The sequence below is a fragment of the Trichogramma pretiosum genome, unplaced genomic scaffold, assembly GCF_000599845.2.
Source record: "Trichogramma pretiosum strain Unisexual culture from Peru unplaced genomic scaffold, Tpre_2.0 scaffold55, whole genome shotgun sequence".
NCBI lineage: Eukaryota > Metazoa > Arthropoda > Insecta > Hymenoptera > Trichogrammatidae > Trichogramma > Trichogramma pretiosum.
The window spans coordinates 390,166-416,710 of record NW_019641617.1 but is presented as its reverse complement, the minus strand read 5'-3'; the positions used below and the strand labels follow the sequence as shown (position 1 = coordinate 416,710).

The 26,545-nt window shown below is 38.4% G+C and overlaps 5 protein-coding genes across 15 annotated transcripts; 3 read left to right on the top strand and 2 right to left on the bottom strand.

The window, feature by feature from the left end:
• Positions 1 to 1,492: 1,492 nt before the first annotated feature.
• LOC106651612 (eukaryotic peptide chain release factor GTP-binding subunit ERF3A) lies at positions 1,493 to 9,136 on the bottom strand. Of its 4 annotated transcripts, none has more exons than XM_023458741.1 (7): positions 8,954 to 9,136; positions 4,100 to 4,275; positions 3,844 to 3,970; positions 3,306 to 3,768; positions 2,926 to 3,232; positions 2,418 to 2,850; positions 1,493 to 2,333 (listed from the first exon to the last, which is right to left on the bottom strand). In XM_023458741.1, exons 1-7 carry the CDS (start codon positions 8,958 to 8,960, stop codon positions 2,290 to 2,292), a joined length of 1,557 nt encoding a protein of 518 aa, XP_023314509.1. In that variant the 5' UTR covers positions 8,961 to 9,136; the 3' UTR covers positions 1,493 to 2,289. The 4 variants fall into 4 exon arrangements, with proteins under 4 accessions (XP_023314509.1, XP_014225686.1, XP_014225687.1 ...); XM_014370200.2 differs by lacking the exon at positions 8,954 to 9,136 and adding an exon at positions 5,549 to 5,864; XM_014370201.2 differs by lacking the exon at positions 8,954 to 9,136 and adding an exon at positions 5,741 to 5,864.
• On the top strand, positions 5,843 to 10,727 carry LOC106651275 (3-hydroxyisobutyryl-CoA hydrolase, mitochondrial-like). 4 transcript variants are annotated; one of them, XM_023458743.1, is made up of 8 exons: positions 5,843 to 6,066; positions 8,997 to 9,096; positions 9,215 to 9,246; positions 9,394 to 9,635; positions 9,725 to 9,966; positions 10,041 to 10,257; positions 10,329 to 10,516; positions 10,573 to 10,727. In XM_023458743.1, the coding sequence occupies exons 1-8, from the start codon at positions 5,845 to 5,847 to the stop codon at positions 10,710 to 10,712; spliced, it is 1,383 nt and encodes a 460-aa protein (XP_023314511.1). In that variant the 5' UTR covers positions 5,843 to 5,844; the 3' UTR covers positions 10,713 to 10,727. The 4 variants fall into 4 exon arrangements, with proteins under 4 accessions (XP_023314511.1, XP_023314512.1, XP_023314513.1 ...); XM_023458744.1 differs by lacking the exon at positions 5,843 to 6,066 and adding an exon at positions 7,025 to 7,216; XM_023458745.1 differs by lacking the exon at positions 5,843 to 6,066 and adding an exon at positions 7,718 to 8,847.
• A 63-nt stretch (positions 10,728 to 10,790) lies between these two features.
• LOC106651628 (3-hydroxyisobutyryl-CoA hydrolase, mitochondrial-like) lies at positions 10,791 to 13,816 on the top strand. Its single transcript, XM_014370227.2, has 6 exons — positions 10,791 to 11,307; positions 11,507 to 11,556; positions 11,626 to 11,867; positions 11,937 to 12,392; positions 12,463 to 12,650; positions 12,991 to 13,816. The coding sequence occupies exons 1-6, from the start codon at positions 11,226 to 11,228 to the stop codon at positions 13,122 to 13,124; spliced, it is 1,152 nt and encodes a 383-aa protein (XP_014225713.1). The 5' UTR covers positions 10,791 to 11,225; the 3' UTR covers positions 13,125 to 13,816.
• Positions 13,802 to 17,796, bottom strand: LOC106651629 (GTP-binding protein SAR1b). Of its 4 annotated transcripts, XM_014370230.2 has the most exons (7): positions 17,629 to 17,796; positions 17,227 to 17,500; positions 15,958 to 16,125; positions 15,278 to 15,397; positions 15,004 to 15,069; positions 14,691 to 14,926; positions 13,802 to 14,311 (listed from the first exon to the last, which is right to left on the bottom strand). In XM_014370230.2, exons 3-7 carry the CDS (start codon positions 15,998 to 16,000, stop codon positions 14,195 to 14,197), a joined length of 582 nt encoding a protein of 193 aa, XP_014225716.1. In that variant the 5' UTR covers positions 16,001 to 16,125; positions 17,227 to 17,500; positions 17,629 to 17,796; the 3' UTR covers positions 13,802 to 14,194. The 4 variants fall into 4 exon arrangements, with proteins under 4 accessions (XP_014225716.1, XP_014225714.1, XP_014225717.1 ...); XM_014370228.2 differs by lacking the exon at positions 17,227 to 17,500; XM_014370231.2 differs by lacking the exons at positions 17,227 to 17,500; positions 17,629 to 17,796 and adding an exon at positions 17,057 to 17,168.
• Positions 17,797 to 20,964: 3,168 nt separating this feature from the next.
• Positions 20,965 to 26,484, top strand: LOC106651655 (SWI/SNF complex subunit SMARCC2). 2 transcript variants are annotated; one of them, XM_014370277.2, is made up of 7 exons: positions 20,965 to 21,295; positions 21,554 to 21,673; positions 21,746 to 21,859; positions 21,937 to 22,526; positions 22,723 to 22,988; positions 23,062 to 23,798; positions 23,898 to 26,484. In XM_014370277.2, the coding sequence occupies exons 1-7, from the start codon at positions 21,179 to 21,181 to the stop codon at positions 25,368 to 25,370; spliced, it is 3,417 nt and encodes a 1,138-aa protein (XP_014225763.2). In that variant the 5' UTR covers positions 20,965 to 21,178; the 3' UTR covers positions 25,371 to 26,484. The 2 variants fall into 2 exon arrangements, with proteins under 2 accessions (XP_014225763.2, XP_014225762.2); XM_014370276.2 differs by having other exon boundaries at positions 21,934 to 22,526.
• Positions 26,485 to 26,545: the final 61 nt, after the last annotated feature.

Below are 26,545 nucleotides of genomic sequence, written 5' to 3'. Positions count from 1 at the left end.
TTTCTCTCCTTTTCTCTTCATCGCTCAGTTAGACAATTATTTTTTTTACATAGAAAAAATTATTAATTTTCTGATGCTTGAAACTTGAGCCGGAAGCTATTATTTTTGCTTTTTTTCAAAGACACAACACTGTCGTTACGCGAATTAATTGAGCAGTTCAATATCACTCAGTATTACTAAGACAAAATAAAAAATTGACAAAGTATTGTACAAATCAGCTGTCATTACAAATAGATATAATGAACTTTTTTCTCTCAAGTGTGCTTTTTTGGTTTGTGTTAGTGATTCTTTTATTTTTCGTGAATAAGAGTGAATTATATATAATAATGACGATGATAAATTTGATTGAGTCAAATACGGTCTTTTCCACAGTATTTTGGCGCAATTATCGTTACTTTATTATGTATACATATAAAAATATGCATGTGACCTCAGATCGCGGTGCATGCTAAGCCTCTTGGAAATCTACTTTTTTTCATCATCACTTTGCAAAACATTCACCTTTTTTATTTATTTATTTAATATTACTATTTATTTTGAGTTGCTCACCATTGCACCATCATACACTGTGCACTTTTATACTTTTCATATATATAGCAATTATTGGTAGTTTCACAATTGTATATCAACTAATATTAGTTTCAATTATAATAATATTTAATAATAACAATGGGCTCGAAAGTCGATCCACATACTTTACAAATATTTCCCAAATTAATATTTATACTTTTTCTTTTTTTAAACCATTTCTCTATTAATGCATCGTATTTCTGTATAATTATAGTCACATTTTAAAAAAGGAGAAAAACTTTTTTGAATTTGATGTTACAAAGATACAACGGTGCAGTACAGATCACAAAACGCAAGTCTTTGTTCACACTTTTTTCAAGAAATTCCAATCATTTATATTTTACTATATAAACTATCATCAATGCTTTGATTGTGATGAGTCACGCATCACAGCACAATTAAAGTATAGTTCTATTTTATTTTATAGTAAAAAGCATTATCAAGTTACGAGCTTAGAAAAAATTCGTCCAAAAAGTCATGACTGCGAAGCACGACTGGCTTATCACTATAATGCAAAATTGTTCATAAGATAATTTAAGATTTTTAGATCGGGAATTTTCTTCAAAAAATGATGTTAAAGCTCTTGCGCGAACATTTAGTTCATTTGTATACTGATTTTGTTGATAATGCACATTTTCAGCTTAACTTATTTCTCCTAACTGCACATGTAATAACAAGTAGCAATAGTAAAAACGTTTTACACTGACGACATACGCATGATACATACAACAAGCTAGCTCAAACTTTCGCTGAAAAAAAAAACAAAACAGAACAAAACAAAATTATTTCTGTATCGAACTATAGCTTTGCAACATTTGAATCATAACTTAGTACCGTTTTTTCTAAACAGCACGTTCCTAATGATTTGCTTTTTATAATAGTTTTGAGCATAAAAGTATTGAAAACAAAATAAAAATAGATATTCTCCTTCTCATATTTGCTTTTAATGACAATAAAATAAGAAACAGTACAATAATAATTAATAGTTATAATCATCATCATATTATAAAAATAATTCAAATATTTATAAATTGCATGTGTAGTAAAGTTTATCCGAGGGGACCCGCTCTTTTAACTCACCAAATTGTGATACAACATAATCAATACAATAATGTTAATAATAATAATAATAAATCCTTCACAATAATCATTCTTTTATGCATCAAAGTTACTTTACTTTACCCGCATTAACTTGCGAAACTCTCAAAAAAACAATTCACCTTCGCACGTGAAAAAACGTTTATATACTTCACAAGTACTGTAAAATTTATAATTCTTTTAAAGATATATCACTCGTTGCCTCAGAAAGTATGTATTTTTGAGTAATTGATCAGTCGTTTTTTGATGAACCCTCTAGACACGACTAAAATAGATTAGATTTCGGCGTTCTTTTCATACTATCTCTTCGTAAATATAATAAATAGTTCACGTATGTATACCTTTGCCAAGTCCGATAAAAAATCTCATCAGCACACGAAGGTATAAATTGGTGTCGAGTGTTGTATAGTGCGTACGCGACAGTGTACTTTATTTTAATGTGTTTACAGTATGACGGTGTTTCGCGAGTAATCGCCTTATTTATTTATTGTTAAAAATTTGTAGTATACTGTTTCTTTGTCATAGTATTACATGAAGTGCGGCTTCCCATCGTTGCTTTCACATTTTTCATAACACTGTTATAATGTTCTTTTTATTATTTGATGAAACGATGAAAATTGTTTATTCAACTACCTTCAGCACCTTGCCAATGGCAATTGTTTTATCTAAAATGATAAAAATGATTCCGGATTAGAATATTGAAATATCTAATAGACGAGCATTTATTAAGGGAAAAATGTTATACTTACTTTCGTCTCTGAGTGTGAATCTACCCATTTGAGGAAATAGTTTAAATTGTTCAAGGCAAATAACTCCAGCGCACTCAATTCGCATAATCGCAACCTGGTCCTGTTTAACAAACCTCGGCCGCGTCTTGCTCTTGTCACCTGTTTTTTTATCCACCAAACAGATTAGAGTTTTAACCGTGATTTCTTCAGCAGCACAATGAATGTGCATCACGGCACTGTAACCAGCACAGATTATACTCTTGTGTTCGAGGATAACGACTTGAGCGTCAAAGACTTTGCCAGTCTTTATGGGTTTGATGCTGTCACAAAGCACAAATCCAGGACTAACCTCCTCCTCTTCAATACCCTTGATTTTAATTTTCACATTTTCTCCTGGTCCAACAGACGTGACTTCTTCGTCGTCGGACCAAAGTTGGTCCACAATTACTTGTGTCTAAAAAATAATACAAATAAAATGTAAAAAAGTTTTTTGGGGCAAAGAGAAATTAATTATAAGTTAAATACTCACTCTATTGGGCATTACAAGAAGTGGATGTCCCTTTTTAGCTTCACCTGCTTCTACTTTACCCATAACAACGGTGCCCATATCCTTGTACTTATCAACAATAGGCATTATGAATGGACCACTGCTCTTGCGATTTAACGAGGGCAAGGAATCAATGAAAGGTATAAATGCTGGACCATCGTACCAATTACAGATTTCTCTGGGTATTGGGCTACTCAATCCAATTCCAAGTTGTCCCGAAACCGGCATGAATGTAAGATCTTTGGCTGGATTGAAACCCAACTTACGCAAGTACGGTAATATTTTATCTCTGAAAATTGATACATTGGTGAGTTGTAAATTATTGAAAGATTATTGAGTAGCAAAAAAGTAGCTACACTCACTTGCATTCGTTGTATCTTGCTTCATCCCATTCGACAGTTGGATCATCCATTTTGTTGACAAGCACAACTAGATGTTTGACACCAGCCGTTTTGGCTAACATGGCGTGTTCTCTCGTTTGGCCACCTCGGTCAAAGCCCGTTTCAAATTCACCTTTACGAGCTGAGATTACCAGTACAGCTAAATCAGCTTGAGCAGCTCCACCAATCATATTAGGCACGAAACTCTTGTGGCCCGGAGCGTCGAGAATTGTGAAATGCTTTCGGTCCGTTTCAAAGTAGGCCCGGCCAACTTCAACGGTTTTACCTTTTTCACGTTCTTCTTGATTGGTATCTAGAGCCCAACTCAAATACCAAGTCTCACGACTGCGTTCCTTAGCTTCACGTTCATATTTCTCCAGTGTACGCTTGTCTACCATACCAGTCAAAGCCATAATTTGACCACCAATGGTTGATTTGCCGGCATCTAATAAAAAAAAATTTGTATATATAATTAAAAACTGCTCACATTTTGAAATTTGATTTTGATAAATGAACTTACCAACATGACCAATAAAAACAACATTAACATGCTCCTTTTTACTCTTTGTATCTTCAGCAACTTTAACAGGCTTTTTCTTTGGCACCTTAACTACCAGTTCTTCATCATCTTCAATATCATTTTCTGCCTAAAATATTTGATAATTATCATAAGCATTGATTTTTGAACTAATTGGTGATACACTTCATTATAGCTGTTGATATCAGTATGAGTCATAATAGCTTCATGTGTTATTATATAATTGCCTGTTTCTTACCTCTTCATTTTCAGGAGTTAACAAAGGTTCTCCATCAACTGCTGCTTCTTCCCACGAGTCTGCAGGCTGATGCTCTGGACTAGTGTTTGTAGAATCAGCATTTGGAGTGCCTGGAGGTGGTGGTTCTGTGTCTCTCGAAACAACAGGATCTGGTGGAACAGTTGGTGAATCTGTGTCTAAAGGAAAACAAAAAATTGCAAATGGGTTAGTTGGATGAGAAATATTTCAGGTTATTATTGTTACATTTTTGAAAAATATAACAATTATATAAAAGGAGTCCCATCGGAGCATTCATCGACACTTCTGTGAAACAAGTCAAAATTATGGAAGAAATAATCCATAAACTAGATTACTGAGATGGTACAGAAATTTCAAGTTGCTGAAATAGCAGCATTCGACGAAAAATACATTGAAGAACTCAAAGATATTAATTGAGCTACAACTGTAAAATAAAAAATCAAAATAAAAGTAAGAAAATCCAAATAACAAAATTTATGCTACTAACACAAACATCGTTAGGATGAAATACAATAATCAACTGATGTCTAACTACTTTCAAACATTGAATTAAAGTTTTAAATCTACACACCAAACTGGAGCAGTTTAAAAACAAACTTGCTCAATAGTATCAAACCATGCAATTCCAAGCTGGTATATTTTGATATTGGGCGTCTTGGTATGATTATCATTGCAATGACATTTGTCATGAGACAGATGTGTAAGAGCATGAATAAAACTGCTGAAACACTAAATCACACACAAAGCACTACATAATATGCGAGACACATATTTAACCAGCAGTTAAAACCTAACCGCTGATAAGCAGCTGGTAAGTGTTTTGGGCCAGAGCGCTACAATATAAAAGGATCATGCCACATAGGAACTCAGCAGTAAAAAGTAAAAATGATATAACTGTAAATAAACAACAAATCTTCAAAGATATGCCATTAATAAAAGCCAAAAACTAGGAGCAAACTAGATGTGGGCTGAAGAATATTGAGGCAGAAGAAGTTAGGGGGGACTAACCGTGATGAGTTTCAGGAGGCATATCACTGTCGAATTCGTTAAGGGCATCCGGATTTTTAGCCGGCGATGCCGGTTGAGAGTGCGTGGTGGACGACGGCAGTGAGGCAGTGTCAGCAGGTGCCTCGTCATCCTCTGGCGCTGGGGCCTGCTGCAGCTGTTGTGCAGCACTGCTCGTCGTCTGTGTCGCACTCGCGTTAAGATTTGTCGAGGCCGTCGTCGACGAGGACGACTGTTGTTGAAAATGAGATTGAGACTGATTGTTAATGATCTGCTCTGGACTATTGCTAAGGTGTATTGTCTGATGCTGAAGTTTGTCTTGCTCGAGATGGGGTGCGAGAAGATTATTGGCTGGCTGCACTGTCGATGATGACGATGAGGATGAGGAGGAAGAGGAGGACGAGATAGTAGAAGTAACATTAGTACTTTGTCGGTTAGCTTGTGGTGCAGCTGCAGGGGCTGCTGCCGTCGCTGCTACCGCTGACGAGGCAGCAGCAGCAGGAGCAGAAGCAGGAGTATTGGCTGCTGCTGCTGCAGCAGGAGCAGCCGAGGGTGGCGGTCCCATACAGAAGGAAGGCACGAATTCAGCCGCGTTGACGTTCAGCGTGGAGAACTTACTCTCGATGGAGCTTGTTGCTTTGTCCATGTTGCCGCTGTTCGCTGTACTGCTACTGTCTTCGGTCTGGTGTTGCTCCCACGAGTCCGGCGCCACGCTGTTCGCCATGCTTTGCTCTTCTTTCCTCTTCCACCTTCGCTTTCTCTCTCTCTCTCTCTCTCTCTCTCTCTCTCTCTCTTCCTCTTACTCAAACTCCGTTCGTTCTTCTCTCCTTCTTTCTCGCAATGGCAAAGGTGCTCACACGCACGTCGCGCCGAGTTCCGTCTTTTTCTACAGCGCAGCAAGCAAGACACGCACTAATCGTCGTCGTCGTCGTCAAATACTCGACGTAAGTCTTTCGTCTCTCTTTATCTCTCGGGGCACTCGACGATGAGGCCGAGTGCTGCGCTTTCCAGCTCGCTCGCACTCACGCGCGCTCGACCGCAATGCAAGCAGCAGGAGCAGCAGGGCAGCGGGGAGTCGGTTGATAGGCCGCCAGCGAGAGATTCGCTATTTTCTGGCTATTTCACAGGGCCAATCGATCGGGCCTCGAATCGGCCTGCGACGATAATGCGACAATCCAATTCGGCTCCGTGTATAGAGCCTTATAGCGAAACAAGCACGCACAGAGAGACACACTTAATTTAGCACGCACGCGGCGATCGCGCGGAGGCTATGTGCAATACGTGTCGCGCTGGCTGCAGGCTCGTGCACGCGAACGCTGTTGCTGCCGTTTCGGGCTCTCTTCTTCCTTTTCTTTTTCTTTCTTTTTTTTTTGTTCGCTGCCTTGTGCAGTTGTACAGTTACACCGTGGTTGGGCGCGCTGCACTGAACGCTGTTACGACCTGGGAAAAAGATACGCGGAGATAACAATTGCGATTTTATAACCTATATCGCTGACCAACGGCGGTCATGAGTAGTGAATCTGCACTTGAGACGCACCCGACGTGTCGACGAGGTGCGGCTTTCAAGCCACGAGTCGCGTGTGCCGTTTCTGCCCAGTGCGGCTGTACCTTCTCTCTCTTCCTTTGCGATTTTGCGCTGCTGCTGCTCACTGCGCGAATCTATGTAGCTGTCTCTGTCTTGCAGCCGCGGACCATCGGAGCAACTTTCTCATTGAGCCCTTATATGCACTGCGCGCCTCCAATGGGCCATAGACATGTATAGCTATATATACAGCGCACGTAGGCACCTATTCTTTGGAATTTCGCTGCGGCGCGCGCGCGCACAATCCATAGTCCAACTCCGTATACCCATAATACCGCTATTCCATGGTCATACGGAAGTTGGCGTTGGATAAAAACGTGCGACGACGTTTTTTCCCCTCTGAAACAGAGAACGAGTAGAGATATACGTGACCCACCGAACGAGAAAACATCTATTTTTTGCAAAAAAGCTCGTGAAAGATATCCCCGTCTCTCGACCCTTGCCAGTTGCCGTCCATCGGGGAATTCGCTGCTGAGCAGACGCGCATTCAAAAATCATTGCGCCAATTTAAGGTTAGAGGCACCATCGACAAATGTGTACACGTATTCACGTGTGCGCTATATATTTCGCGTATATTATGCATAATATGCAGCATATATGTATTTGTACCGCAGTGAAAGTCGTTGGCCACGCGCGCACACATTATACCACCAGCAGCGGTGGTGGTGGCGGCGACTCCCGCATTTTATGCTACGTAGCCAAATCTAAATGCCAAAGCGCGTATCTTTACGGCAGATATAATAATGTAGGCCAATGTATATGGAATGCTCGTTACATGCGGTAGTACACACAACCTCATCGAACAACCCGCTGTTGCCATATTTTAGCTTGTTTTTTTTTTTGGAAATTTCCAACCAAGCGCGCCGCTAGTGTAGAGTTCGTAGCGCTGCTGCCGCTGCTGTTTTTAATACGGCAGGGCCACCCCTGCACGTTCGCGCTATTACGAATTTTATTATTGCGAGAGCGAGTCTGGATATTACTGGTTCTGCTCCGAAAATTTCAAGATGATTTGCGAAAAGCTGCGAATAATAATACCGCTTCGCGACTCGCGTAGTCTCATATCTTCAAGCGTACAATTCTTTTTCATACCTGAGCGCGAGATTAAATTGAATGTTTACGTGACTTATTCAAAAAAAATGAAAAGACAAGAAAAAATAGAAAAGCAAAGAAAAAAATTGTCCGATATCGATGAAGTTCTCTTGCAGTGCTGCAATGAACAACCCTTAAAAAAGATATCGAGTGCAGTGCCTATAGGGGCTGCGTATTTTGCGCCTTGCTACATTATTATCGCGCGAAAAACAATTAACACGCAAGCCCAGCTTGCAGGTGTACATTATCGTTTTTTAATGTCATGCTAACATAACTTCTCTTCCCTCGGTCGTATCATAACTTCTTTCTAGATGCGTGGGTGGTGTGCGATTACGTCATCAGTACGTTGTACACGAAACAATTGCCAAAATCTTTAGCCGTCAGATGGAAAACTTTTCACGACGATTTCGATGCTCGTTTTAAAGTGCGATTTAATGAACGGATCATTTTCATTGATCAACAACGACGATCGATTAGAACAATCGTTTTAAAATGTTTTTTTCTTGGAAGTTGAGAAAGTTAACTAAAATTAACTAATTGAAATTATATTGAAGAGAAAGCACACAGTCATTGTACGACTTGACTCAGCAGCTCGGTAGCACGTGGCAAATTTTCATACTTCGTTTGTCAATTACCATCGAACATGAGATACTTGGTACGATTTGTCGACCGCAAAATAATCGTGAAAAAATCGAACGAAAAGCCGAAAAGCAAATGATCGTCGATGTTACGATCGAAATCAAGCTAATCGTCGACTTATGAAAGCAAAAAATGAGAGAAGAAAGCTTCGATACGGAGCTGCGGATGATTTGAAAAATAAGCGTATAACCTAAGAACTGGCGATGCAGGCAAGCTCGATTTAATTCCGAATGGCCAAAACAGCTTGTCGCGTATCGTGCTACAACACAGTGCACGCGCACACACACACTGGGGCCGGTTGCAGTCTTATCGAGCACTTGGTCGTGCTGCGAGTTGAATCTGTTTTTTGCTTCGTCGAGGAGAGCCGAGTCACGAGTGACAACAGCAACTGCTTATATACTGCACTGCATAAATAGTCTGTGTCGGGGAAATATGGTAAACTCTCTCGAGCTTACGACTACGTCGTAGCGAATAGCGAAACAAAAAATAAAAGCCTCTCGTCACTCGCGTCCGTCACTTACCTTTCATTTTGCTTTATAAATGTGTGCTCTACGTCTATTTTAGATGAAATCAGCGACGACGTTACGGGCTATTTTAATCGATGGAAGATTATCGGCCGCAACGACGAGTTACAATAGCTGCTTAACTCGAAGGATGTCTTCCGGTAATAATCACACATACGCACTCACTCTTATCTCAATGTATCGAGAAAAAATATTGCCACATGTCCAAATCTTTCGGTCTGATTCTACAACGGACTTTCGTTTTTTTTTTCTTTTCAGCCAACACCGATGCCGAGGTCTTACTGAGAGAAGTGAGTGTTATTTCTTGGAATGCAAAATTAATTATGAGAAACAATTGCTGCCTGCGGCTGTATTATAAAGCGCAGTGCAGGCGGCACGATGATCAACAACGCGCGCGCAAACAATAAACAATCGATCGAAACGCTGATCATCCACAGGTGGCGGACAGCGGAGTCATCGAGCTGAATCGGCCAAAGGTACTCAACGCTCTGAACCTGTCGATGGTCAATGAAATCTACCCGGTGCTCAAGCGATGGCAGGACACGCGAAACTTGGTCCTCATCAAGGCCGCCGGGGACAAGGCCTTTTGCGCCGGTGGAGATATCAAGTCCTTGGTCGTTGCGCTCAACGAGGCCGGCGGCGAGAAATTGGGCCAGGACTTTTTTAGACGCGAGTATACGTGAGGGCATTTTTTTTCTCCATTCGACGTTTTTGTCGTTAATTTCCTTTATTTATTTTTTAAACTAAAAAATTTCAAAAAAATTGCAGACTCAACCATCTGATTGGTACATTTAAAAAGCCTTACGTCGCGTTGATCCATGGAATTACAATGGGTGGTGGCGTTGGTCTCTCGGTGCATGGAAAGTACCGAGTGGCTACGGAGAAGACAGTTTTCGCTATGCCAGAGACCGCCATCGGTCTGTTTCCCGACGTTGGTGGAAGCTATTTCTTACCGAGACTCAAGGGAAAATTGGGCCTATTTTTCGGCTTAACCGGATACCGACTTAAAGGTAAAATTTGAAACCATTGTTTATTTAATAATTTACTCTAATTCTATTTAATACCCTTTTTATATGTTTTTCAGGTGCCGACGTTGCATTCGCTGGCGTCGCGACTCATTACACGACCTCCGACAAACTCGAGTCGTTGACTCAGGAGCTCACGTCAAGGAGCACGGAAGTCGATCAAATTCTGGAACCGTATCTGCCAAAAAATTTAAACCATCAATTCTGTCTGGCGCCTTATTTGGACGTAATAGACGAATGCTTTTCGGCTCCAACTGTCGAAGAAATCATCTCCAAGTTTGTACCCAATAGAATCATCTTCACAAAAGTCTCGCTCAAAAATTCAATAAAAATTTTCCTTTTGACAGGCTTGAAGAGAAAAACACAGACTGGACTCGAGGCATCGTTGAGACACTTAACAAAGTGTCACCCACGTCTTTGAAAGTGACCAAAAGAGCCATCGAGGAAGGCGCCTCCAAAACTTTGGCCGAATGTTTGAGGATGGAGTACAGATTAGCTTGCGCATGTTTGACCAAGGATAGTGATTTTGCCGAAGGTATTTATTGAAGCAAACAATTCTACCGATACAGTATCTAATTATGTATCTTTCAGGTGTTAGAGCTTTATTGATTGACAAAGATCAGAATCCCAAATGGAAACCAAAGAAATTGAGTGACGTATCGGACGCAATGATTGACAAAAGATTTGCTCCATTATCATCAGACAAAGACTTGTTACTTTCTCACTTATAAATATGTAATGTGATACTTTATTAATTATTTTATACATTTTTTGTCAATATTTTTGTATGGTTATTATTTTTTCTGTATATAAAATGTTATGTTTAAAAATCACTATCGTGCCGTTTATTATACTTATAAGCTTCAAACTGACGATACCTCGTCTAGTCTTGTATTCGTTCATTAATCAATGGTCATGCGTTTGTCTAGTCAAATATATGTATATCAGCGCTGACATTGATTTCGTTGGCTCGACTAAATTTGCCATTGCGTATACGACACTTTCATTCTTTTCGCGAAAGACATAGCGCGCACATATAACAAAATTGCTCTACGACTAACAGGTGAAAAATGTCGGAGTGAAGTGAGTCACTTTCAATCCCGCACTTGCGAACTTTTCTTTTTTATTCTCTCGCATAGTCAATAAATAAACATGTCTCGCGATGCTTTTGGTCCATTGTCAGTTCGGCGAGTGTAGCACAAGTCGCGCTTAGAAATTCTCACAGAAAAACCACTGCGCGCACAATGACGAAGTTAATCAACCTCGGCGGCACAGTGCCAAAGCTTCGCTGCTGCTGCGTTCGCACGTTTAGCGCGCAGAAAACAGGTATCCGTGAAAAGCGATTGCTTGTTTATTATTATTACTATATACATCCGACTCGTTTGCGACTCGATTAAACCGCATCAACTTCGCCCTAACATGCAAGATCAATGACAATTTCTTATCGTTTCACTTTCATGAATGTGTCACCGTTTTTAAAAATCAAGTGAAAATGCATTGTTTAATCTCGATTCATTTTGGTAAGCTTCCACGAAAAAGATCTCCGACGAAGAAACCGATATTCTGATCGAAGATGTGAGTTAGATCGAGCGAGCAAAATTATCCAACGTTCATGAAGCTAATAACAAACATTTTACTCAACAGGTGAAAACAAGTGGAGTCATAATTTTGAACAGGCCAAAAGTGCTCAACGCTCTTAACTTATCGATGGTACGAAAAATAAGCTCGGCATTGAAACGATGGCAGTCGGAAAAAAATATAGTTGTCATCAAAGGAGCTGGTGGCAAAGCCTTCAGTGCCGGCGGAGATGTCAAAACAGTCGTATTAAATTTACAAAAACCCGGCGGTGAAAATTACGGTCGAACCCTGTTTCGCGAGCAGTACAGGTAATTGGCTCATTTCTCAATCATCGCATGTAAACGCGACAAAATCAAATATTACTTTTCGATCGTCAGGCTCAATTATCTCATTGGTACTTACCAAGTCCCGTACATGTCGATCATGGACGGAATAACAATGGGAGGTGGCGTGGGCTTGTCGGTTCACGGCAAGTACAGAGTGGCCACGGACAGGACAATATTCGCCATGCCGGAAAATCTCATTGGTCTCTTCCCCGACGTTGGAAGCTCGTATTTTCTGCCCCGTTTATCGGGAAAGCTGGGATTGTTTTTGGGCCTCACAGGCTACCGGTTGAAAGGTGCCGATGTTTTGCACGCGGGAATCGCTACGCACTACATTCCGTCCGAAATAATTGATCAAGTCACTCATGATATTATTTTGAATAATAAACGAGTTGAAGATATTTTGAAACCATATAGCACTGCTGATAACCAAGAGTACAGCTTGTCCCCTCACCTGAAGACCATCAACGACTGCTTTTCACCGTCAACCGTTGAAGGTATCATTGAAAGGTATGCAGCTTTATGAAATTAATCATTTTTTAAATTACTCAATTATTACTTTGAAAATAATTGAACCCAGATTGGCTGACGAAAAATCTGAATGGGCGGAAAATGTCATTGAAACTCTTTCTAAATTATCACCTACTTCGCTCAAAGTAACAAAAAAGGCTTTTGACGAAGGTATCAAGAAAAATTTTGCAGAATGTTTAAGTACAGAATATAGGCTGGTATGGGCTTGCTTAAATCGAAACAGCGATTTTTACGAAGGTAACAAAATCATTATTGGCAATTGATTTTTCAAACCAAAATTTCCTTTTTTCCAAATTAAAAATTACATTTATAAAGAAATGAAAAAGCCAGCTCAAAAAAAGTATCCATCCCGTTCACTGAAACTTCTACTAAATATTCTTGCTCAAGTTCTTTGGGGTTTATAGAACTTTTTCGAGAAATATTTAGAAAACGTTTCAGAAAAGGAGATTAATAATTTGATTTTTGGGCTAGCTTCACCATCTCTTTAACTCAAGTCAAAATGAAGCAGTAACTATTTATGCCTACAGAGTTACGAAAAAAGTATACGCAACTAATAGTAATTTCTATCAAATTTTAGGAGTCCGAGCTCGACTGATAGACAAAGATCAGAAGCCAAAGTGGAATCCTAAAGTACTACGGAAAGTAACAAATGAACAGATCGAAAAACGATTCCAATTTTTATCCCCAAGAGACGAATTAGCTTTACCGTAAATTTAAGTTATGAAACAAGAAACATTATTTTCAAATCAAAACCTCTGCATGTAAAAACATTCGCTTTATTCGTGTAAAATAAGCCAAAGAAGTTATGCAAATTTTACTATGTATCTTAGATCTATTGCAGATGCACATTGAACATATTTATATTATTTATATAATGAATTAACCAATCACACAATCAACATTAAGCATCGGATGTTATTTTTACAATAAATTAAAATTACTAAATTGTGTACTCACTCGCGCGCATTTTCTATCAAAATTAACAATAATACGAGAAAAAAATTGTTAAAAATAATCTCCTTTACATACAGAGATAATTTATGTTGTTTCACAATAGTAGAAGATACAGATGATTTTTCATCAATCTTTGGAATATGTTATTTCGAAAAATGAAGCTATAGTAACAAAAAGTAAAGATTAAAAAATATTCGTTTGGGTGTACATTACAAAAATTTTACTACAGCGGATTTTTAATTTGTTCTGAAAATCTTTTTGTCTATCGTAGGAAAAAAGATTCTCATATCTATAAATGTTTTCTTATAGTCTCAAAAATAGCAACTATCTAATAGATCAATGTTTTGTGAATGGTAAAATGAATAATTAATTTTTTTTTTATCAATCAAGCCTTTTTGACAAAGCATGTATGAAATAAAAGAATCGTAAAGATATCTGGACTTCTTAAATAATTAATTTATTATTGTTTTCATTATTAAAAATGTTCCAATCACTCCTCAGTATGTCACTTTATTTTCTAAGTAAACTCTATAGAATAAAAATTTCGATGAGTTTTCATGAATGCAGTTTTCATTATAAATAAGTGTGTCGACTCGTCACGGCTTTGATACCACAGGACTTGAGCTTACAACTAACCACCATTGAACACAATGTTCCTGACTTGTGTTTTAAAATTCACTGAAACCCTCACCTATTATTTAAATACAGTTTTTCAATAGAAATTTAATTCATCCTGTCATACTAACGCCAACGTGAAGAACGAAGAGTAATTTTGAAAACCATGTTTTACTGGGGAGTTGATGTGTACAGATGTAAATTTTATGAATTCAGTCAATGTACTGTGCAAGCCAGCGAAAACCTTCGCCATATCCTTGCCTCTTCAGTACTGAGCACATGAATAATTCCAATGGGCGTCCAGGAAGATCTCCACGAGGAACCTTACCCTAAATAAAAATTAAGTTTTAAACTCTCAAGTAATACAAAATAGTTATTTATGTAACAAGTGCCCAAAAGGCGTTTTTGGGCACGAGTGTGCGGAAAAAGACACGAGTGCCGGCTATGCCGGCACGAGAGGGTGTTTTTTCCGCACACTGTGCGCAAAAAGCTGGGCACGTGTTGCATACAAAATTTTATGCAATAGTAGACGAAAAATACGTTCATTTAAATGAGGCGTTTTACCGCACACCCGTATCCAAAATGGAGCATTTTACCGCACACAAGTGTCCAAAAACGCTTTTGGCGCACTAAAAAATGTGCGAAAAAAGACATTTTTCGTCATACTATTGCATAAAAATATTATTAATTTAGATTCCAAATTCGAACCTTGCCAGTAGTCTGACCAAATAGACCGAAGAAAGTCCTAAGTTCATCTTCGGATGCTGCACCAGGCTTGTCAATTTTATTTCCAAGAACAAGCACCGGACAATGACTCAATTGTTCATCAGTCAAAAGAACTTCCAACTCTTTTCTAGATTCAGTTAATCTCGTTCTATCACTAGCATCTACCAAAAACACTATTGCGTCTACTGCAGGGAAATAATCTTTCCAGACTCTTCTTGCTGTAAGAATAAAAAAAAATTAAAATGACTCACATTTATTTTTAAATCAATAATAGTATCATGTATCAAAATAATACCTTGTGTATGACCACCAAGATCAAATGTGGTAAACCTCATGTTACCAATAGATAATTCTTCCGATGCTAAAAAGTAATAATTCAATTAATATTTTATATCTACTTGTAGTTTTACTTATATCAAATTGTTAAAGAACAGAAAATTTTCAGTAATGATTGAGCTTGCTATTTTACTTACAACTATTCAAATTAGATACCAGCTCAATGAATTGTTTATGAGTATGATCAAATTATACTTCTTTTAAATTTTTGAAAAGTTCAACTAAAAACTTACTTGGATGTAATGTGGGTACATGTTGTGCGAGCCTGTCATCTTTGAGCATATGTAGTAATGTGGTTTTGCCAGCATTATCTAAGCCAAGAAAGAGAAGTTTACCACTCTTCTTGTACAAACCTTAAATAAAATCAATAAGAATTATGTTAGAAAAATATTGCACTTTTTACAATAAAGTTTTGATTTTTTATAAATGATTTTTAATCAAGTCTATTTGAACGATAGCATTCTCATAGTTAATTAGATTGGAACAGCATGAAAACTGAAAATAGAAAATCTTCCACAACAAAGGTAAACTTGAATACCTATTTACTGCAGTAAAACAGTTGTGCCAAGTCTTATAACATGCATGATGAGTATAATTTTATACTATGTATTGGAAAAAGAGAACCAATGAACTCATAACATATATTTTGAAACTATAATTGAAAATATATTTATACTTGTAAAATAAGTGTTATCATATGTAAAGCTCTAGATATCAAATTTTTTTGAACATTTAAAGAAAAAAAATAATAGTAAAGATAAAACGATTATTTACTACTTATTGAAATAAGCGTTGTTTTGCATCAACGCATCAATGATTACAGTTAAATACATCGCGAATCGAGTAAATAAGGCAGAAACTAACGCGTAATAATGCATAAAACATGATTGAGAAGACATTGGATTTGACTCACCAAGATATCCGAGAATTCCGGTGAACCAGTCCCAAATGAACATGATCCAGGCTTTGTTCCAAATTGGTTTTCAACACAAAAACTACGACGACGACTAGCTCACAAAAGGCTGCTTTTATAAACTTGCACTGGTTGCACTAATGCGATGATCTAGCTGTACCGATGACTCTGCAACAAAAAGATACGAACAAAACGTCCGCGTTAATGTACATTTCAGATGTCTCATTGAGAATTGACTTTGCGCTTGCAAAAGTTTAATATATAACGTGTCTTTCGCATTGTTGCCTTAACTTGTGGATAGAGAGAGAGAGAGAGAGAGAAGCAGGAAATCTCGACTGACGATATGTGTGTGCTCGAGTGCGTGCGAAAAGCGTGTGATTAAAGATTATGTATACATGTCAACGTGTCTATAAACAAAAGTAACTTTTTTCGGCGGCTCGGAAAAAAGGAGCTCCGTGCGTGCACGCGAGCAAAGTATGCTCGGAATTTTGTCAAGCTGCAAGGCTATATATCACGCAGCGCTTGAGCAAGTTGAAAGAAAAAATATAACAGCAGTCGGGCGCTATTATAATATCCGAAGCTCGTCGCACTCAAGCTCGCGCCTCCGGAGCGTACACGTTGTTTTTATTTTGTGTCAAACAGGTTGTGCGAATTTTCCAATCGAAACCAGTCCAAGTCCAGGAGTGGCGTGGAATATCCGAGCTCATATCATATGTAATATGGTATAACGCAATCACGACCACGATGTTGTATCGCGTAAGTTTGATAGAGCATGTATATTATAAATCTCGAGTACTAGGCCGTGATTACGATGGCTTATCGAGACTCGAGAGCGCGCCAAGAAAAAGAGTTTATAACATACCTTGGGTCGTGGGTAAATGGACACCCACCACTTTCGGATACAAGAAGATAGCTCGTGCAAAATCGCGAAAAATTTGCCCAAGAATTGGCGAAGAAAGGAAGAAATGAAGGCTAGAAAGCAGCGAGCACTCGGAGCACTATAAAGAGACAGCGAGTCATTCGCACGCACTTGTGCGAGTATATCTCGCACACACGTCCGCAGAAAATTATTCCGACGTCGAAATTAAAAGGCCCCTACCCGACTGCTTTCGCGCTTTATGAATTACAAGCTTATGCGAAGTTACGCGAGCGAAGAGGCACGGAACGTTGTCGTGTGATCGTAAGCTTCGATGCTGTCCCTTGCTTCTTATGCAGAGCTGCTGCCTTGCCCTTGCTCCGATGTATCGCACAATCGCGATAGTTACTCACATCTGTCGTGTGAATCTTCACCCACTCGATCGTTTATCAACGCGGGCACATGTTCGACAACTCTTCTCGATGCTGCACTGGCGAGACGATCAAACTTTCGTCAATTATCGCATCTTACGTGGGGATCCAGCAAGCGCGCGTGCAGAGCAGCCTCTGCGAAATTCACGGTTAACCTCTAGTCCGCTGTACGTCGGACGTTTGGCATTGGTACATTCGCAGACTCAAAAATTCAGCGAGAGCAGCAGCACGACTCTTGAGACACGAAGAAAGAAGGCTAAGCAAACACGTATGGTAAAACCATGTTTAGCAACGTCACGATATTCGGCCTCGAGTCGGGTCTCGTTTTCTGCACCCGAGAATCGACGATTTTGCGAGGCTGCTATAAGTGAACAATATGTTTACCTGATGTTGGCTCCCCGTTTGCAGCCCTATGCGGGACTCGGTCGTCGACGTTCGTTTGGGAACAGAGATGATTCTGGCTCGCGGGCAGCTCGAACTCAGGTGTATACACACGGAGCACAACACACATATATACAAGAGATTTGAGAGATAGATGGGCTGCCAGTTGTGTACGCTAAGTCGTACGTGTGCTGCTGCTACTGCTCGAGCGAGCGAGCTGTATACAGATATACCTACCACTCTGTGTATGATGTTGCGTGTACAATTATTACCAGGCCAGTCGCCCGCTCGGGTTCAAACGTATTCGCTCTATATATATGTGTGTAGAATGTGTAATGACGGAAAAAAGTAGGAGACTACTATTACCACTTGCCAACGAGTTCGCGAATTGCCAAATGCGAAACGGGCAAAAAGATTACGGGAGTCGCGATCGACGACTTGCAACTTCGGAGCAGCATAATTCGATGGTTCGCGCGTTCGATCGAAAATTTAGGGTGAAGTAAGGAATTTTCATATACAATTTTAACGCACAAATCAATTCGAAACTTGAACGAATCAATTGATTTATTTCTAAACTTAATTTCGCTGCGGCTCGTAGTTGCATTGTTTTATTCGCAGTTTGAATAGATTTCCTCTTGATCTTCTTTTTTTGCGAAATCAGAAGACAGATACATCTTTCATGAGCATAAGCTCGATCGAAACCTTGTAAAAATGTCCTATAAGATCCTGCACGAGAAAAAAATCACTTGTAAAACAAAAATTACACTTATCGAATAATAACTGACTTGACCATACCATTTATATCATTTTCAAATTTGTTCAAAAGTTTATTTGACTTGAATAAAAATAACCGGATGGCTGAGTATTGGTACAGTCACCCTATATCTTGAAAAGTGTGAGGAAAATCAAAATAAAATAGAAGAAGTTGAATAAAAAATATTGAGGTTTATTGCAGATGGGGAAATATAAGTATTCGATCAGACTAGATAGAGATATACATTGTATAAAAAAAATTTGATAATTCTTAAGAACAGTTATAAATTTTCTCCGAAAATATACGTACAATTTAATGAAGTGATAAAGACAGATGTGTTGCATAAAACATTCAATTAATAATTATTTATTTAAATAGTAGCTCACGGTAATAAATCCTCGACAATCGCACATTACTTAAACATTGTATAAAACACCATGAATTTGTCAGTCTCTTTCTCGGTCGCACTTTCAGCTCAATTTCACCAATTTCCCGTTAATACAACCCACCGCCTTTTGATAAACAGTACCACATTTCTTCAGTATGGCCGAGCCTCTGAAATAGCTATCTTTTGCCAGCTTTTTGAGATCGGATGTGTCGCTGCCACCGATCTGCACCAAGCTTATCATCTTCTCGACGAAGTCATTCCACACCATCTCGGCATGCGTCAGCCTAATCCTTATTTCGTAATGCTCGATGTCGCAATCTTCCATATCTTGTTTCACTGCTAAGATTTTTACCATATTCTCGGCCCAATTTTTGAAATCCAACAGCTCCTGGGCGAGAAACGACATGGCTCGACGTATTGACTCTGTATTATCCACATTATTGGTGACGTTGGTTGCTTGAGCCATGGCCTTTATCTATCTTGATCTTTATTTTTTATATTTTCAACTTTTTCTTGAACTCGAGATGTACCTTACGTCGTCTCTGCTCGTGAAATACGCCTTGCACTCAAAAAAGGGCACTGTCAAACTCCACGTATACATATGTAGCGTCGGCGGTGCGACCCCTACAACGAAAAAAACCTACACCATATTTAGAAATAGAGAGAAAATAGACATTTATGTACACAAAACCGAATCGGATTGTATATCTAGATCAGAAAATATACCGTGCCGCCGTTTTTTTTTCGTAGAGTCGTCGCCGCCGACGTTACACACGTATACGTGGGGTTTGACAGTGTTCTTTTTGGAGTGCAAGGCGTATTTCACGAGCAGAGACGACTTGAGGAACAGCTCAAGTTCAAGAATAAATTAAATAAAAAAAAGAAAGATAACAATGATGGCTCAACCAAGTAACGTCACCAATAATTTGGATAATGCAGAGTCCATACGTCGAGTCATGTCATTTCTCACCCAAGAGCTATCAGATTTCCAAAATTGGGCCGAGAATATGATGAGCAAACTAAAATCTGGCGAGTATTCCACCTTCGAGCGTTACGAGTTAGATCAGAGGATGGTATATGCAGAAATGGTGTGGATGGACTTCATGGAGAAGAAGAGGAGCTTGTTGCAATCCGGTGACAGCGTCCCGTCCGATCTCAACAAGCAGGCAGGGGACAGCTATTTCAGAGGCTCAGCCATAGCGGAGAAGTGTAAAACTATAACTTTCCAAAATCTTTCGTTCTTCTACAGTTTCGAAATTCCAGTAGCGGATTTGGAAGCGATCGACGTAAGCGGATCATCGACCAGAACTTGATGGTGTTTTTGGCCAAATTCAACCGTAAAAAGGACTGATAATTTGATGGTGATATAATACAATATTAAACTAATGTGTAAATGTCTAGAATTCATTCATGATATTATTTTGTTGAATCATATTATTTGAATGTACTGCATCGGAAAAATTCAATCCTATGTAGTCATTTTGATGTAATGAAGGTAATAAAAAACAATTTCTCAATTTTGTTGACTATTATAGTAGCCATGCGTCTAATATTTTCAAAACTTGTCCCAAATAAATTACATTGCCGAAATTAAAGAGAAGAAGAAGAAAAAAAGTGAATGACTAGTAAAAAAATTGTTCAACTAAACTCTTTTCAATGTTGTTAAATTAATAATTAATTTGCAAAGCACCTTTACAATTCATTTCATGCATTTTCGTGAAATTCCGCTCAGATATAGCTTAACAGCGATTATCTTTTACAACGAAATCGATTGCCGGAAAAAGTGCCTTTGAAGCGAGTGGATTGGGTTCAAAGTTCTCCAAATTCAATCGTTGCCGCTTGCCCTCGGTCAAGCTAAGCCTACCCTTGTAATTTAATTGAAAAACTACCGAATTCACGTAAACGCACTGCACTGAGCACTTTGATATCTCGTATTGTCTCGTAAGCAAATGTCATCGAGTCACCGTCACGGCCGCGGCAAAATTATAACGAAATATGCGCGCGCATCGCAACGCCTGTAAGTATGCATCACCCGCCGCCACCAACGCTGCCGAATTGTCCGTTGCACGCACACACAGTCGCACACACATACGCTACACATATAAAAATGAAAATGTGTTGTATGCACGGCCGCCGAGTCGCCGGTGGCGTTACCGGCGTTCTCGGCTCCGGAGTTAGGACTCGGGAACCTTTCGTGTGCGTGCATCATAATTGTAGAGACGCGATCGCAGCACTGCGTCAACTTCCCCTTAGTCAAAGCGATAAAAGACAAGCCAGCCGCAACAAACAACGCGAGACAGTCAGTGTGCGTGTGATAAAATAAACGCGCTCGTCCAGATTCGTTCGACAGCTTCCTCGTCGAGCAGTTTTCATACCTTGTAATCTCTTGCCCGGGCGAGCAGCTTATCAACATGCTAACGCTGGGCCCGAAAAAAGACGGTGGCCCGAATCTCAAATTCTTCGACTCGCCGGAGATCCTCAGCCAATTGGATGGAGTCAAGCAGTGGCTTTTGAAGAATGCCAAAAAAGTGAGTTGCATCCGCAACGTTTCTCTATCATCAATACTTATGATCTGCTTCTTTACAATTATGCACATCAAACGATAAATTCTTTTAATAATATAGTTTCACGCATACGTTGCCTAACCTCATTTTCTTCAGAGTCGTATTGACTTTTGATGTGGCTATTTTGTTATTCTTACCCATATATCGGTGCCTGTTACTCAAAGATTGTACAATGTGCTCCAATACAAATTTAACTGATGTAAATTATTATTGTTATTTCAGTATGTACAAAATGATGTGCCCACCAACAAAATTCTTTCTACCCTTACGGTACAAATCCTTCAATTTCAAGAAGACAATCTTGGTAAAAATAATACCAAACCGGTCATGACAAAAATTCCTGTGAGTACTAGTAAAGAAAATTATTAAAATTTATTATAAAAAGTATTCATCAATTTAAATCTTTTTTTGTAGATGAAATGCTTTTTAGACTTTAAACCAGGCGGTGGATTGTGTCATATCTTATCAACTGCGTACAAGTTTAAACAAGAGCAAGGATGGAGAAGATTTGATTTTCCTGTTGCAAAGGTTTGTAATTAAATATGAAAATTATGATTTATTATTTGAAATCTCAAAATATTTACTAATACAAATGTTTTCAGCAGACAGGTACTCGTATGGATAGAATGCTAGAAATGCTTGTAGCCATAGAAAAAGATTTAATTCAAAGTAGATGTTTGATTGTGCCAAACATATTTGTAAGATCAGATGTTGATAAAACTACTGCTAGCAAAGTTAAAGATATAGTGCGAAAACATCAAGGCACCATCGCTGAAAATGAAGATGATGCTACTCACACTATTTTTCCTGTAGCTGATCCATTAGAAGAAGAATATGCAAGGCCTTGTTTTCGCAGAGATCGAAATGTACTCTTTCACTGGTACTACTTTCCTGATAGCTATGATTCATGGATTAATTTTGAACTTCCATGGGACTATCCTGAAACCAATCTGGGTAGTGCACCAGTGAAAACAACTTATAAAGTATCTGCATCTTGGGCTTTAGACTTGGAGCAGTACAATGAATGGATGAACGAAGAAGATTATGAGGTTGATGATAATGGTCAGAAAAAAGTGCACAAGTTTAGACTGTCCGTAGAAGATTTAATGGCTCCTCAGTCTCAACCTTCTGCTACAAAAAAGCAAAAGCGTAAGCGTTCTCCAACACCTCCACCCAAAGTAGGAAAGAGGAAAAGGTGAGTTTTTATGATTTCTAAGTGTTGATTGTAAAATATACATATGGATGAATCTTATTGAATTCCAAGCAATTTTAATGCTTCATATGAATAAAATACAAATAATTATTATGAGTTCTTTAATGTTTTTTCTATATTACTCTGGGTATTGTTCTATTTGATTCTTGTAAGTAAACAAAATTTTTATTTTTATTAGTGGAAGAGGACCTGCTGGAGTTCAAAGTGGTCCTGCCTCAGGGCCAAAAAAATCTCGATCAGGCATAGACGAAGAAGAAGATTTGACACAAGGCATGGAAGAGCCTGTTGCAGAACCAAGAATAGTTGAAGTAACAGCTTCGAATAGTAATTCTCAAAATTCAACTCAAAACAGTTCTGGTACTTCTTCTAGTAGTAAAAAACAAGACAATGAACTGCAACCATTAAAATCTGGTAATATGGCAGATCTTGATGAACAAACAGATGGTAAGAATTTTTTCTCATTTTTAAGTAAAATGTGTTACTGAATTTAATATAATTTGATATTTTTTTCTATTAGATAAAAGCAATTCACAAGCATCTCAAGACAAAGAAGAAAGAGATGCCAATAGAGAAAGGGCTGAAAGTAAGAACGACGATTTGGAAGATAATGTTACTGAGCAGACTCATCACATTGTTGTACCAAGCTATTCTGCTTGGTTTGATTACAATTCTATTCATACAATTGAGAGACGTGCTCTTTCAGAATTTTTCAATGGCAAAAACAAATCAAAGACTCCTGAAATCTATTTAGCCTACAGAAATTTTATGATTGATACATACCGTCTCAATCCCACTGAATATATTACATCAACAGCGTGTAGACGTAACTTGGCTGGAGATGTATGTGCTATTATGAGGGTTCATGCATTTTTGGAACAGTGGGGTCTCATCAATTATCAAGTTGATGCTGATCTTCGACCAACACCAATGGGTCCACCACCTACTTCTCACTTCCATGTTTTGTCAGATACACCGTCAGGTTTAGCACCAGTCAACCCTAACCCACCAAAGACACCTCAACCATCAGCAGCTAAAACTTTAATTGATCTTGATAAGAAGCCTGTTATGGATGAGAATGGTAAGATTCCTAACGCCGGTCCTATGGCCAATTTTGGTCTTAAGATTGATCAATACACAAAGAAACCAGCTGTTTTGAAAAACAAACAAGTTGCTGGTGCCACAAGGGATTGGACAGAACAAGAAACCTTATTATTACTTGAAGGTCTTGAACTCCACAAAGATGATTGGAATAAGGTAATTAACACATTTTTATCAACATTTTTTATATGTTGATTATAAAATATATCCGTTAAAATTTAGCAGAATTTAAAATATTATCTTTTTGTTTTGTAGGTATGTGAGCATGTTGGTACTAGAACTCAAGATGAGTGTATATTGCACTTCCTACGATTGCCTATCGAAGATCCCTACCTCGAAGAACCAGAAGGACTTGGACCATTAGCTCACCAGCCTATACCTTTTTCAAAGGCTGGTAATCCTGTAATGAGTACTGTAGCTTTTCTTGCATCTGTCGTGGATCCCAGAGTAGCAGCAAGCGCTGCTAAGGCGGCAATGGAAGAGTTTGCTGCTATCAAGGATCAAGTACCAGCTAATTTACTTGATCAGCATTTGCGCAATGTTCAAAATAGTGCTAATTCCGATGGAAAATTTGATCCAGCTGCAGGATTAGCTGAATCAGGTATAGCTGGTACAGCGCCAGATCCTCCAGAAGAATCTAATGACAAAAATAAAGAAAAATCATCAGCTACGTCACCACAAGCTTCAGGAGACAGTAAAAAAGACGAAGCTCCTGCCTCAACAGACGGCGCTGCCGATAAAACGAAAGAAGGTGCTACAGAATCCGCAGGTACTGCTCCTGCAACGCCAGCTACTGAAGGAGGTTCTCCCAAAGATAGTGCTGCAGCAACTACTGAAAATGAAAAATTGACAGAACCGAAGAAAGAAATGGATACGGATGGTGAAGCAACTGCTGAAACGAAGTCTGATGAAACTGAAAAAATGGAAATTGATGAAGAAGCGAAAGACAAAAATGATGAAAGTGAAAATAAGAAAAAATCTGATGGCGAAGATAGCGAGGCTAAACAAAAGAAAGACAAATTGGTGCGAGATGCTCAACTTCAATCTGCAGCAGCGGCAGCTTTAGCTGCTGCTGCTGTAAAAGCTAAACATTTAGCAGCAGTAGAAGAACGAAAAATTAAGTCGCTTGTAGCTTTGCTTGTTGAGACTCAAATGAAGAAACTAGAAATCAAACTTCGCCACTTTGAAGAGTTAGAAACTACCATGGAGCGTGAACGTGAAGGTTTAGAATATCAAAGACAACAACTTATTACTGAAAGACAACAATTTCACTTGGAACAGCTTAAAGCAGCAGAATTTAGGGCACGTCAACAAGCTGCTCAGCGAATGCAACAACAAGCTCAAGAACAGCAGCAACAACTCGCCCAACAGCAGCAGCAACAGCAACAACAACAGCAGCAACAACAACAGCAGCAACAGCAACAACAACAGCAGCAGCAGCAACAACAACATCAACAGCAGCAACAGTCACAGCCTCAAACACAACCACAACCGCAACCGCAACCGCAACCACAGGTACAGCCACAGCCGCAGGCGCAGCCACCAATTCCACCTCAACAAAATCAACAAGGACCTTGGACGAACGCCCAGCCTTCTCCACAACCAACAGGCCAACCCGTTCAGCAGCTACCACCTCAGCAGTCAGCACCTGTAATACCACCACAACCACAGCAACCGTCAAGTCCACAAACGCAACCACCTCATACGCCTCCGCAGCAACCAGCTTAAATTGATTACTCTTAAGAATACGATAATATTAGATACTTCAAATGCGTACACTATAAAATAATTTTTTTAAATGTCTATAGTAACAGAGGTACAGGCTATGCTTCTAAATGAAATATTTCACTTTTAGAGCTGCCTAAAATCGGAAAATATTTTATAACTATTTACGATTTTAAAAACTGTCTTTACTCGATATTTACTTTGATACTTGTTAGTTAATAAAATGATGAAGCGAATCTAAACAGTATCGCATTTTGGTTGTATTGTGGCAATTATGTCATGTTTTTGTATTATGGTTTTGTAGATATTCCACCAATTTTCTGTGTTTTTTGAAGAATTCTTTTATTCGAATCATTAAATCTTTTTCTAAAATTGATATTCAAATGCATGTATGTAAATTCATCAAAATAATCACTGGGATTGGCTTAATTCAAATTCGAATCAATACAGTGTAATCGCATCTTCATAAACTTATTTTGATCAATTTATTTCAAAGTTACAGCTGAACATATTAATTTCGAAAAATATTTCTAAATTTTTATTTTTTTGAATTTTGCATTTTGAGTCTCGCACAAGCTTTATAAAAAAAGGGCTAAATTCAATTCTGGAAACGTGAACGTCTGCAAATTGTAATCTGAAGTATTACTATAATATGAGTAATTATAATTATGTCAAAAAGAAAAGTATACTAATAAAAATATATTTCATGAAAATATACTTTGATTGGATATAGTTGTAAAACTAGAATTCGACTTTTAGGTCACAAACAAAGCAACTAGCATAAAATATATTTTATTTGATTACTTGACAAAAGATGTTATATAGACTAAGGGTTTGTTTCATGATGCAAAACTTATTACAGTAGTTGTAATCAACTCAATAATTTAATACATACTCTACTTGTAATATATACAACAGAGTTGTTTTATTATGAACAAAGGCAAGTCCTATCCTTTTCTTTTTTACATGAAAAATCATTTACTCACCATTAAATATTAAATTTTTAATTGCGAAACCGTATTAAACTTGACAAATGAGCAGCAGATTATATGCTTATAAAAAATATCCAGATTTTATTTGTAAACTTTTTATGTACAATAAATTTGAAAACGATATAGTTAAAGAGTTGAATATTTGTAATATTTCATATGATTTCCATAATATACATTATAAATATT